At 42.7% G+C, this 13,591-nt stretch overlaps 1 protein-coding gene and 1 pseudogene across 2 annotated transcripts in view; one reads left to right on the top strand and one right to left on the bottom strand.

The window, feature by feature from the left end:
- Window positions 1-456: 456 nt before the first annotated feature.
- Window positions 457-13,591, bottom strand: part of BST1 (bone marrow stromal cell antigen 1) — a 31,809-nt gene continuing 18,674 nt past the window's right edge. For both annotated transcript variants that reach the window (XM_055246517.2, XM_055246519.2), the window contains 2 exons: window positions 10,318-10,377; window positions 457-1,491 (listed from right to left, as the gene is read on the bottom strand). In XM_055246517.2, the coding sequence (XP_055102492.1) occupies window positions 1,386-1,491; window positions 10,318-10,377 (166 nt within the window). In that variant the 3' untranslated portion in view covers window positions 457-1,385. The remainder of the gene's footprint in view (window positions 1,492-10,317; window positions 10,378-13,591) is intronic.
- On the top strand, window positions 1,604-2,257 carry LOC129464965 (large ribosomal subunit protein uL1-like; annotated as a pseudogene).

Raw genomic sequence — 13,591 nt, 5'->3', positions numbered from 1 at the left:
TAGCTAAAGGATTGTAAATGCACCAATCAACATTCTGTAAAATGGACCAATCGGCACTCTGTAAAATGGACCAATCAGCAGGACGTGGGTGGGGCCAAATAAGGGAATAAAAGTTGGCCACTGAGCCAGCAGCGGCAACCTGCTTGGGTCCCCTTCCACACTGTGGAAGCTTTGTTCTTTCACTCTTCACAATAAATCTTGCTGCTGCTCACTCTTTGGGTCCACACTACCTTTAAAAGCTGTAACACTTGCTGCGAAGGTCCGCAGCTTCATTCTTGAAGTCAGCGAGACCACGAAGCCACCAGAAGGAAGAGACTCCAGACACATCTGAAGGAACAAACTCCGGACACACCATCTTTAAGAGCTGTTAACACTCACCGCAAAAGTCCACGGCTTCATTTTTGAAGTCAGCAAGACCAAGAACCCACCGGAAGGAACCAATTCCAGACACAGAACTGCGAGTCAATTAAACCTTTTTTATTTTTTTTTGTAAATTACCCAGTCTTGGGTAGTTCTTTATAGCAATGCAAGAACAAACTAATACAAGTTCCAAACAGTTTCAGTAAATATGTAAATATTACTGGATATTTTGGGTTTTTCCCTCATTATAAGTAACTATTATGGCTGGATGTGGTGGCTCACGCCTGTAATCCTAGCACTTTGGGAGGCTGAGGCGGGTGGTTCACCTGAGGTCAAGAATTTGAGACTAGCCTGGCCAACATGGTGAAACCCCGTCTCTACTAAAAATACAAAAATTAGCTGGGCATGGTGGCAGGCACTTGCAATCCCACCTACTCGGAAGGCTGAGGCAGGAGAATCGCTTGAATCCTGGAAGCGGAGGTTGCAGTGAGCTGAGATCTCACCACTTCACTCCAGCCTGGGCAAAGGAGTGAAACTCTGTCTCTCAAAATAAAAAGGAACCATTAACTGAACATCTTTATACCAAATAAATGAAAACTTTGCAGACCATATATGCATATATTTATATAGTATACATATGTCTTAAGCAATCAACAAGCATGCAGTGTGCGTGCTGCTGGATATAGGAAAATATAGATTACGTAAAATACAGCTTTATTAGAATTCTCTAAAAATGTTTGATAATATGCAAGCAGTCTGACTCCCAATGCTTTGTGTCATTATAAAAATAAGAAAATAACTTGCTTTAATTCTAGTGCAGCATTTTTTAACCTGCTAAATAGAACTAATTTCTTGTTTCTGAAATCCTGAACATATGCCTCATTGAAATACCATTTTCAGGACATCATTTTCCCAGCAAAAAGCTTCTTTAGACAACAGAATCATTTGGTATACACAGAACACGAATGATGACTGCAAGGGGAGGCTGCAGGGCTGGAGGAGGGTTAGAGCAACACAGTTTCCAGTTACAGTTGAGTCCCGCAAGCCAGCACCAGAAGGAGGGGAATGATAAGACCCGCACTTTGTTCTGCATAAAGACTTGGGGCTTTTCTTTGAGTAGTGGCTGCTGCCCTGCAAATTAACAAGGAAATAGAGAAAGTGTCAGTATTGGTGTATGGAATCTACACTCAAAAATATATGTGCAGTATTAGTCTCTCTTCTGGGTAGCGCAGAGCGAGAAGCCATGAGCAGCAAAGTCTCCCGTGACACCCTGTAGGAGGCGGTGTGTGAAGTCCTGTACCGGAACCAGCGCAAGCACCCCAAGTTTCTAGAGACGGTAGAGTTGCAGATCAGCTTCAAGAACTATGACTCCCCAGAAGGACAAGCGCTTCTCGGGCACCCTCAGGCTTAAGTCCACTCCCCGCCCCAAGTTCTCCGTGTCTGTCCTGGGTAACCAGCAGCACTGTGACAAGGCCAAGGTTGTGGATATCCACCACATGGAAAACGAGGTTCTGAAAAAACTCAACAAGAATAAGAAACTGGTCAAGAAGCTGGCCAAGAGTATGACGCATTTTTGGCCTCAGGGTCTCTGATCAAGCAGATCCCACAAATCCTTGGCCCAGTCCTAAATAAGGCAGGAAATTGCCCCACCCTGCTCACACACAAGGAAAACATGGTGGCCAAAGTGGATGAGATGAAGTCCACAATCAATTTCCACATGAAGAAGGTGTTATGTCTGGCTGTGGCTGTTGGCCATGTGAAAAGCACAGACAATGAGCTTGTGTGTAACATTCACCTGCCTGTCAACTTCTTGGTGACATTGCTCAAGAAAAACTGGCAGAATGTCCAGGCCTTATATATCAAGAGCACCACAGGCAAACACCAGTGCCCATATTAAGGCGTATTTGAATAAATTCTACTGCTATCAGTTAAAAAAAAAAAAAAAAAGCAAATTGTGCACACCGTGGAGAAATTTACATAGTATATAGGAAGTTATAAAGTGGAAAGTAAAAGTCTCTTAGTCTCCTCATTTGCACTTTCCATAGAAAACCAACTGTGATAGTTTGAGTTCTCTTTCCAGGAATGCAATGCACACATGCATGCTAAACCTGCTCAATAGAACTAACTCCTATTTCTGCAATCCTGAGCACACATGTCATTGAAATACCATCTCAAGACGTTGTTTCCTGAGCTTCTCTAGACAACAGGACCTGCTGCTGCCCTGCAAATTATCCTTAGATGTCTTTAGATATCCTTTTATCTAAGCACAAATGGAATCTGCAACGTGTGTCCTTCACCTAACGTCATATTTTGAACATGCTTCCATATTGGTACACAGGGAGTTAATTCATTCTTCCTTGTGGATGAATTCTTATTGTATGGATGGAACACAGTGTTAGCCAGGTTTCCTACTGATGGCTATTACATTATCAGAGTTTAAGTGGTGAAGAAAAACCTGTCCTGGCATGAAGACATCAACAGAGGGCCTGCCCAAAATATGGACCCTATTCATAGTAAACAGTATCTGGCCACTGGGTTTGTAAAAACAGAAATTACTGAATTCTTTTAAACCAACTAAAAGATGAATTTTTAAAATTATGAAACCACCTAATGTTGGCTTGGAAATATATCCCATGGCTCTGGACTAGTGGCCCTGTCCTTAAAATTTCCTGACTCCATTTGAATGCTGGTCCTCCCTTCTTTTTTCTAAAGAAATCTCACCCACAGGTTTGTATTAGGGCTCCACCTACCGGACATTTTCTACAATTGCACCTGTGATGCAGTTAATGTCCCAGACTTGATTCACTCAAAATTTAAAATTACTTTTGCTTTCAAATAATTGACTAATTAACATAAGGTTACATTTTTCTTTACTTTTTTAAAAAATAAAATAACTCATAATTATATACACTAATGATGACAGCCTCCCTTCATCTTTTTCCAGTTCCTATTCCTTTGCCTAGAAGGAACCCACAGTTAGGAGCTTGCAGTTTACTTTCTCAGAACCATTTCTATCGCTATATCCATTATCATGCACAAATAGAAACATGCTGTTTTGCATTCTTCTGCTTTACATGTCTGGGTTCATGTTCTGTGCATTGGTTTGTCACTTTGTAGCTTAAAAAGCTTTTCTTGTCAATGTGAGACTATACTTGAGGGGGTAACTGCACTATTTGCAGTTACTTTGATTTTTAAAATTAATTCTTGTTATTGCATTTATACACTCAAAAGCCTAATTTTCCCATGCCCTTTTATTTAATTTATAAATCACACTGTTCTATTTAAAAACCTAGTGAACTCTGACAATAACTCTTAAGGATGTGTCACACTTACTTAATTCCTGCGATGTTTTAAACTCAAGTTATTTCAGGTTAAATTATTATTATTATTATTATTATTATTATTATTATTATTTGAGACAGGGTCTCATTCTGTCACCCAGGCTGGAGTGCAGTGGCGTGACTACAGCTCACTGAAGCATTGACCCTTCTGGGTTTAGAGAATCCTCCTGCCTCAGACTCCTGAGTAGCTGGGACCATAGGTGCACACCAACATACCCGGCTAATTTTTTGTTTGTCTGCTTGTAGAGGCGGGGTCTCGCCGTGTTGCCTAGGCTGGTCTTGAATGCCTGGGCTTAAGTGATCCTCCCACACTGACCTCCCAAAGTGCTGGGGTTACAGGCATGAGCCACTGGGCAAGGCTTCAGGTTATTTTCAACTTAAATATTAAAATATTACATCTTTTTTAAAAAATACTTTAAATGACTTTAAATTAGCAAAACTTTCTCAATTACTTGAGTAGTAAACCTAATAAATGCATAACATTTAATCTTAATTCTTTTACAAATGCCAATACTGGTTCAAAACTTGGTAAAATTCTCTTATAACTTCCTACTAAAAATCCCAAGCCTAAAATCAGTTACTTGGCTGAGTGTGGTGGTTCACACCTATAATCCCAGCACTTTGGGAGGCCAAGGCAGGAGGATCGCCTGAAGTCAGGAGTTTGAGACCAGCCTGGCCAACATGGTAAAACTTCATCTCCACTAAAAATACAAAAATCAGCCAGGCGTGGTGGCTCACACCTGTAGTCCCAGCTATTTGGCAGGCTAAGGCAGGAGAATCACTTGAGCCCGGGAGATGGAGGCTGCAGTGATGAGCGAAGATCAAGCCACTGAACTCTAGCCTGGGTGACAGAGCGAGACTCCATCAAAAAAAAAAAAAAAGAAGAAGAAAGGAAGGAAGGAAGAAAATTTTCCAGTAGTGCTGGCTTGCTCCTCTAGTCTCAGCCACATGAAAGGATGAGGCAGGAGGATCACTTGAACCCAAGAGGTTGAGGTTGCAGTAAGCCATGATCACACCACTGCACTCCGTGCCTGGGTGACAAAGCGAGAATCTGTCTCCAAAAAAAAAAAGAAAAGAGAAAAAGAATTAGTTACTTAATAGTAACCCATATACTGGCATCACAGGTTTAATCCAACAGCTGTTCTTATATGCTACATTCTCTAAAATATTGCCAATAATTAAATAACGAAACATACAGATTGTCCCTAAATTTACCACAAAACTATTAATAAAATGGGTGGATTTACATGAACAGTTGTTTATTTCATTTGAAACCTTTGCAGATTAAAAGCCCTTTACCCCACTATTCCTAAACAAGTAGAGATGAGTAGTCCTGCTCTGTGGCCTGGGGCATTTAGGATAGAGACTTCCAGCTAAGTTAAGAGATCTGATGTTTGCCCTTGGCCCTCAGTGCCACACTGAGTCCTCATTTCAGTACTATATGTCTGTTTTCTCATATCATCACCAATCCTGCAGATTAAAAGTCTACTGAACTTTTGGCCAATATTATAACCTATAAGCACTAAGGTTGGTTTTTTCCTCTTGGATTATTCATGGGGTCTTCTGCTTGCTGTGTGATTATCCTACCATTGTCTTTAAGGGCTTTAAGGGCTACATTCTACTCCCTCCAGTAAGTGTTCCCTTTGATGTAACTATTTACTTGTCAGTGGATATTTGGGTTCAGTTCCCAGTATTTCAGTATTATAAAGAATGCTCTGGTGAACATATTTGAGCATATAGGCTGTATGCACATTTCAAATCACTTCTTTGGAACAGGGCACCAAAAGTACCCTAAAGTGTGACCTAGGTCAAAGACTGTGATGTTTTTCTAATTCTTAACACATATTGTCAAATTGTTTTCCCAAAGCACTTTATCAATTTACAGTGACATCAAGCATTGAATAACATCTCTAAAACATTTTTCTGCTATGTTTTAATGTATGCCAAAAAAGTTTAGGTGAAAATGACACCTTATTGAATTTGTATTTCATTATTATTAGAGTGATTAAATAATTTTGTATATTTGCTATTTGTGGTTTCTCTTTTGTAAATTATCTATGAATATTCACTGCTAGAATGTTTAAAAAAGAGATTAGTAAAATTATTGCCAGGGTGATGAAAGTTGGAGAAAAACTTGGCAGAGTGAAAGAGAGTTTTATCCTTGACATTCAAAGGAATCGGCCAGAATTGTCAAAAATGTCTACCAACAGTCACTGAAAGAACGCCCACACACAGGGAAGAACAGGTCAGAAACTGCAAACCCCTTACTTACCTGCTGTGGTGTGAGCCCCAGAGACATTTTAAGGCAGTGTGGTGTGGTAGGAAGAACGAGAACTTTACACACAGACAAACCTCGGTTTTGCTTCTGGCTCTGAGTAACATTAAGTGATTGCTTAATCTCTCTGAACCTCAGCATCATTGATGAAAATCAAACTGTCTTCCTTCCAGGAATGTGGTTGGAGTAAAATGAGATGATCACACCAGAGTGCCAGCTGGAAGCCTGACACTGCAAAGTGCTCAGAAATACTGAGGAAAACTCGGGAGGCTGAGGCAGGGGAATTGCTTGAACCTGGGAGGCGGAGGTTGCAGTGAGCCAAGATCACGCCACTGCACTCCAGCCTGGGCAACAGAGTGAGACTCTGTCTCAAAAAAAAAAAAGAAAAATACCGAGGAAAAGTGAGAAGAGCTGCCCTCGTTCTCCTTATACTTCATGCAGCAGGGGAGCTAACCCAAGGAACTGGTGCTAGGATGGCACCATTTGCCCATTTCAGGAATGGTGGTGTAGGGTGCAGTGGGTTTTAGAACAAGGAATTTTACATGGTCTGTTTCTGTATAGGTTGACAGTCTGATTTATGGGACAAAGAGTAAAACCATACAAACCTAAGTAATTCTAACACCACAGACACTTCCCTATCCAAGTCTTATGAGGTTCCAGGCTCCTTAGAAAGTCTATACCGCTAAATCTTTGCAACACTTTATTCCCTCCTTTTCCACATAAGTGAGCCACAGAAGGATTCTTTTTCTTGCAATCAAAATGTAGAACTTATGTATATGCAGCCTCTGGGCACTTCTCTGAAGCTGTTGTAGAGCATTTGTCATTCCTTCTAGCTGCCCAGCACCTTTGAACATCGTTCTTCTTAAATCTATGCCTTTCCAGGGTAGAATCCAATCATTCATTCATTCATCTATTCATCCATTCATTGATTCATTCATTCCTAAGTGTCTACCAGGTTGCAAGCTCTGTTTGAGGTCCTTAGAATACCATCTTCAGTGAACAAAACAGGTCAAAGTCCCTGACCTCCTGGAGCTCATGTTCTAACAGGTGGGAGGCGCTAAAGAATGAACTTCCCAGCATGGGCAATATAGTGAGACTTCATTTCTACCAAAAAAAAAAAAAACTGTAAAAGTTAGCTTGGCATAGTGGTGAGTGCCTGTATCCCCAGCTATCTGGGAGGCTGAGATGGGAAGATCACGTGAGCCCAGGAGGTCAAATCTGCAGTGAGCCGTGATTGTGCCACTGCACTGCACTATAGCCTGGGTGACAGAGAGAGACCTTGTCTCAAAAAAAATAAATAAATAAGAATGAACTTCATAAGTAGGTCAGTCAGAAGATAAACACTATAAAAAAGAAAAAAAATGCAGTCACATGAGGGTTTTGAAGAGCCACAGTTGTGAGATGGAGGCTATAATTTTAAATATTGAGATCAGGGATCAGGGTAACCTCATGGAGGCTTGGTAGATAAAAAAAAACTGACAATTTCAGATCATCTGACTAACTCAGTAAGAACAGAGTGCTTACTGCTGCCGAAATGGTGTTTCCACAGGCTGATGAGCAGGAAAGAGTATGATATCTTATGGGAAGTGGATCAAAACTAGCCTTGAAATAAAAGTTCCAGGTGAGAAGCAGTGGGTGACGCGTCTGGAAAGAGTATGATGAACCTGGAAGATGGGACTAGAAGTCTGAACTTGGTAGCAGGGAACTTTGAAGGTTTTTGAGCAGCAGTGATGTGGGGGGTGGACTTCATTTTCAGGTGAGGAAACGAAAGACCCAGGTTCACAGGCTATCCTTTATCTCCTGTGAAAGGACTCAGAAACGATACATGCCAAATTCACAGGGAACGAATAGCATTAAAGAATGAGGAGAGGACTTAAATCCATCACTGAACCCTGGGATGTTGGCTCCTAGAATACATGCTGGAGATGATGGGTCTGTTGTCCTAATTTCCAGCCCAAAGAGCAAGACATCTGCCAGAATGAATTTTGACAGTTCTCAGACTCCTTCAGATCCTGGTTCTGCCTGCACTAGCTGGGTGGTATTGGGTGAGTCTTTCATTAACTTCTCTGAGCCAGAGTTTCTTTGTTTCTGAAGGGAGAATATGAACCTACCCACATTGGATCAAATAAAAGTCTGGCTTCTGTCTAAATGACAGTGGCTTAGAGAAGATAGATGTTTATTTCTCTCTCAGTAACTCTCCAGGGCTGGTAGAGTGGTGCCATGGTACAGAGGCACCCAGCTTCCTTTTGCTGTGTTACTCTGCCACGCCCAGTTGAAGACGCTCACCTCCACATCTTGTGGGCCCATACACCAGCCAGCATAAAAGGAGAAAGGGAATGTATGTCCCTTCCTTTCAAGTGCTAAACCCAGAAATTGCATGTCACGTAGCCACAGTGGGTAGGGAGGCTGGGATTGTTATTCTTGATAGCCATGAACCCATCTAAAATTCAAGGGTTCTATTACTAAATGAAGAAGAGAAGAAGAACTACATGGGGATGACAAGCCAGCTCGCCAGTGCATGTACTCTCTCTCTCTCTCATTTTTTTATTTTATTTTATTTTATTTTATTTTATTTTATTTTATTTTATTTCTTGAGATGGAGTTTCACACTTGTTGACCGGGCTGGAGTGCGCTGGCGCAATCTCAGCTCACTGCAACCTCCACCTACTGGGTTCAAGTGATTCTCCTGCCGCAGCCTCCCAAGTAGCTGGGATTACAGGCATGCACCACCACTCCTGGCTAATGTTTTGTATTTAGTAGAGATGGGGTTTCACCATGTTGGTCAGGCCAGTCTCGAACTCCTGACCTCAGGTGATCCACCCGCGTCAGCCTCCCAAAGTGCTGGGATTACAGGCATGAGACACCACACCCAGCCTGACTCTCTTTAATGTACTAGTTATTCAGATAAACATACTATTTTATGTAGTGCACACAGCAAATGCCTAGCATATAGTTGCTGTGCACTCTGATGAGTTCTCTTCCCTTGTAAATGGAAGAATGGATCCTACAGGCATAGATGGTGCACCCACTATGTGCAACTGTAATGAAAAATACTAAGAGAAACACAAAGAGGAAGGCAGAGTGAGGCAGGCAGATGTTACAAAATGAACGATAGCAGGGCTAGGAAGAGTAAAGCGCTGTCATCAGATTGTGTACAAAGCCCTTGGGAGCAAAGAGAAGGGAGTTCCTCAATCAACGTGGAGAATGAGGAAAGCCTCATAGAGGAAAGAACACTTGAGTAAGATTGTCAGGATAAGTATGATGTTAGTAAATAGATTTCGGAAGAGAATTCGAGTGGAGGGATCAGAAATCTTCCTGCCAACACAAACTGAAATGACAATAATGCACTATGTTTTACCCTTAAGATTGGCTAAAATGATATGGCTATAGTTACATGCACAGATACAGATATGGATATAGAAAATAAATAATGTGGAGGAGTGGAGAAGGGGCACTCCCAGCATATAATGGTGGTGGAAGTGTATGCTGGCACAGCCTTTTTGAAACATTATCAAAATTTCTCAGACCATACCAAAATTTAAAATACACAAACATTCTTTGACTCAGCAACTCAATTTCTGGGAATCTATCCTACACAAATACTTGCACAACAGCTTAAAGTATATAATCAAGGATTATATTTCAGCATTGTTTATAATAGCAAAACAACTACTATAACAACATACAACCAAGCCAGCCCATGACTCAGAAAGGATTACATAAAAGGTGGTGTGGGCCAGGCGCGGTGGCTCACGCCTGTAATCCCAGCACTTTAGGAGGCCGAGGCAGACGGATCACAAGGTCAGGAGATTGAAACCATCCTGGCTAACACGGTGAAACCCCGTCTCTACAAAAAATACAAAAAAATTAGCCGGGCGTGGTGGTGGGCGCCTGTAGTCCCAGCTACTAGGGAGGCTGAGGCGGGAGAATGGCGTGAACTCGGAAGGCAGAGCTTGCAGTGAGCCGAGATTGCGCCACTGCACTCCAGCCTGGGAGATACAGCGAGACTCTGTCTCAAAAAAAAAAAAAGGTGGTGTGACCATCCTACAGATTGCTCTACAGCCACTAAAAGACTGGGACAGAAGTATGAACAAACTTTAAAGGGTGGCCCCATTACACCAGCAAGTGAAGAAAGCTCACAGCAGGACGTTATGTGTAGTGTGATTGCTTTTTGTCCAAAAACTAAGACAGATATATATAAATAAAAATAAGGCCAAACCAGAACCAAATGAGCACACTTACATCTGCGTCTGATAATATGTTCATGTTTGTGAACTGAAAACTTCTGAAAGGAGATGGTTATCTTCGGAAAGAATGATTTGGGTTAAGACATTTACTTACGAATTTAAGGCACAGTCAGGATGAGTGCTGTGGTCCACGCACTGTAAGAGCTTCACTGGTCTACAGAATGAAAATAATATTTAAGGTATTATTTAAATAACTTTCATCCATCAAACATTTATGGCTTGCCTGAAAAGTCCTGGAGATACAGTAGTCTCTGACCTCAAAGAATACACAAACAATTTCCTCTAAAAATATTAGTGGCCCAGCCCAGTGGCTTACACTTTGGGAAGTTGAGGCAGGAGGACTGCTTGAGACCAGGAGTTTGAGACCAGCCTGGGCAACATAGTGAGACCCTGGCTCTACAAAAACAAAAAAAAAAAATCTAAAAATTATCTGGGTGCAGAGGCTCATGCCTATAGTCTCAGCTACTCAGGAGGCTGAGGCTGGAGGCCCAGGAGTTCAAGGCTGCAGTGAGCTATGATTGCACCACTGCACTCCAGCCTGGATAACAGAGTGAGGCCCTGTGTCTAGAAAAAATAAAACAAATAAAAATATTAGCCAGCACTTATCAAGCACTTACTATGTACAAAGACATTTGATTATATCTTTTGTAAGGATCATGTCATCTAATCCTCATAACAACCAAATGGAATAGGTGCTTTATCTTCTCCAATTTACAATTGAGAAAGCTGACCACAATAACCCGCCCAAGTTCTCACAGTAGCAAGTTGAAGGGCTGAACTTGAACTATGCAGGCTGACTCCAGGGCCCGAGCTTCTAACCATTTTTCTATGCATATACAACATGTACGACCTGATAAGTACTTTGGGCAGAAGGTTGGACTTGAACCACATGGGTGATGGCCAGTGCTCAGGCATCAAAGAGGAAAGCTAACTTGCTGTGCACCATAGAGGGAGAAGATGTGAAGTTCCAAGGTGCCGGGAGTGGGGAAGGGAAGCAGCAATGAAGAAGGAGTCAGGTCTTGGTGGCACACGGGGAGTTAGGTAGGAGGCAAGCCTAGACAGGATCTCTGTGGCAGGATCACTGCAGGGACCATGGAAGAATAGGAACATGATACTGTTCTCTCTACGGCATGCCATGTCTTCTGTCCTTGACTCAGCTACCTTTCAGTAATGTCTACTTGATGCACATATTTTTTTTTATTATTATTATACTTTAAGTTCTAGGGTACATGTGCGCAAAGTGCAGGTTTGTTACATATGTATACGCATGCCATGTTGGTGTGCCGCACCCGTCAACTCGTCATTTACATTAGGTATATCTCCTAATGCTATACCTCCCCCATCCCCCCACCCCACGACAGGCCCCGGTGTGTGATGTTCCCCACCCTGTGTGCAAGTGTTCTCATTGTTCAGTTCCCACCTGTGAGTGAGCATATGCGGTGTTTGGTTTTCTGTCCTTGTGAAAGTTTGCTCAGAATGATGGTTTCTAGCTTCATCCATGTCCCTACAAAGGACATGAACTCATCCTTTTTTATGGCTGCATAGTATTCCATGGTGTATATGTGATGCGCATATTTTTAATAAGAGTAGTTATCTGTCATTGTTTATGCCCAAAAACAGGCATGGAGTTTCACTGAGTCTGTTTCAACACAGTGCTGGCAGAAACCAACCAGGAGGTAAGGGAGGCCATGAAAAGATAAGCCCCGTCCAAAACGAGCAAGCACCTCAGGGAGAACTTTTTACTGATGTGGGGCAGAAGGCAATGCCACCTGAATTGTGAGGGGCAGGAGTTTCTCACGTCTGGGTTGGAGTTGGATTTGTTATGTTAACCCTCATCACTTTCCCATTTATACCTTTCATTATATCCTCTCTGCTCCTGACACTAACACAGAGACAACCGATGAGCAGTAAAGGAATGGGAGCTTCCTCGTTTCTTTACTGAGTCAGGCTCGGAAGAGAAGAGCCCTGAGGCTGACTGAGGTAGGGACACAATGGAGAGGAAGGACATAAGCCCAGACCCTGGGCAGCTGTGAGGGGGAAGGAGACTTGGGCTCTGGCCCGGCCCGGCTGTTACAACTCAGCCCAGTGACATAAAAACAAAGCAAAGTGGTTGTGAATGCAAAAATTTTAGCTACTATTTTCTCCATCATTGAGCTTTTTTTTGGTTGGTTGTTTGTTTCTGAGGGGGGTGATGGCGGGGGGTTTGCTTTGTTTTATTTTGAGACCAGGTCCTGCTCTGTCACCCAGGCTAGTGTGCAGTGGCATCATCAGAGCTCACTGACTGCAGTGGCACCATCATAGCTCACTGTTCCCTTGAACTCCTGGGCTTAAGCAATCCTCCCACCTCAGCCTCCCAAGTAGCTGGAACTACAGGTGCATGCCACTGCGCTTGGCTATTGAGCTGTTTTGGAGTAAGAATTGAATTTTTTTTTTTTTTTTTTTGAGATGGAGTCTTGCTCTTGCCACCCAGGCTCTTGTCACCTTGGCTCACTGCAACCTCCACCTCCTGGGTTCAAGCGATTCTCCTGCCTCAGCCTCCCAAGTAGCTGGGCTTATAGGCACCAGCCACCATGCCCAGCTAATTTTTGTATTTTTAGTAGAGATGGGGTTTCACCATGTTGGCCAGGCTGGTCTCGAACTCCTGACCTCGTTATCTGCCCACCTCGGCCTTCCAGAGTGCTGGAATTACAGCTATGAGCCACCGCACTCGGCCAAGAATTGAATATTTTTTAAAATTTACTACTAGAGCTTTGATTAAGGAAGGAAGAGCTTGGTAGCAGGAAGGAAAGAGCATGCTTTAAGGCCGTGCAAAGCTGGGTTCAAAACTCAGCTCTGTCACTGAGTTTAAAACTTACAGAAAGCTAAAACTAATAAATGACATTACAAATCTAAAGAGTGGTTACTATGGGGGTGGTGACCAAAAGAGGCCAATGGGAGCCGTTGGGGATGTTGGGGATATTCTGTTTCTTGGTCTGAGAGCTGGTTGCAGGTATGCGCTAAATGGGGGAAACGTCATCCACGTGTGTACTCATGTTTTGTATATTTTTCTGTACATAGATTATATTTCCAGAAAAGGACATTCGCCTTGTTTTGTTTTTAAGAGGGGGTGATAAACAACATGTAACTTTTGAGAGCACTGGCAATAATATATGAGTAAAAGGTACAGATAACAGAACAGCCTTGAGGGGCTCCTTGTCTTGAGGAGACATGGAGTGGGAGGGAGTCGTTCACACTTTTAGGGTGCTTTGCTCAGCTGGGAGAATGATCCGGCCCATGGGGCTGCGGGGAAGGCAGAGAGTGGCAAAGAAGCAGGATAATCAAGGGTGTTGGGCAATAAGAGAAGACCACTGACGTCATTTCCACCCTGA

This window comes from Symphalangus syndactylus, chromosome 16 (assembly GCF_028878055.3).
Source record: "Symphalangus syndactylus isolate Jambi chromosome 16, NHGRI_mSymSyn1-v2.1_pri, whole genome shotgun sequence".
Taxonomy (NCBI): Eukaryota; Metazoa; Chordata; class Mammalia; order Primates; family Hylobatidae; genus Symphalangus; species Symphalangus syndactylus.
Note: the sequence above shows the minus strand (reverse complement) of the source record. Positions and strands in the feature narration are given on the sequence as shown.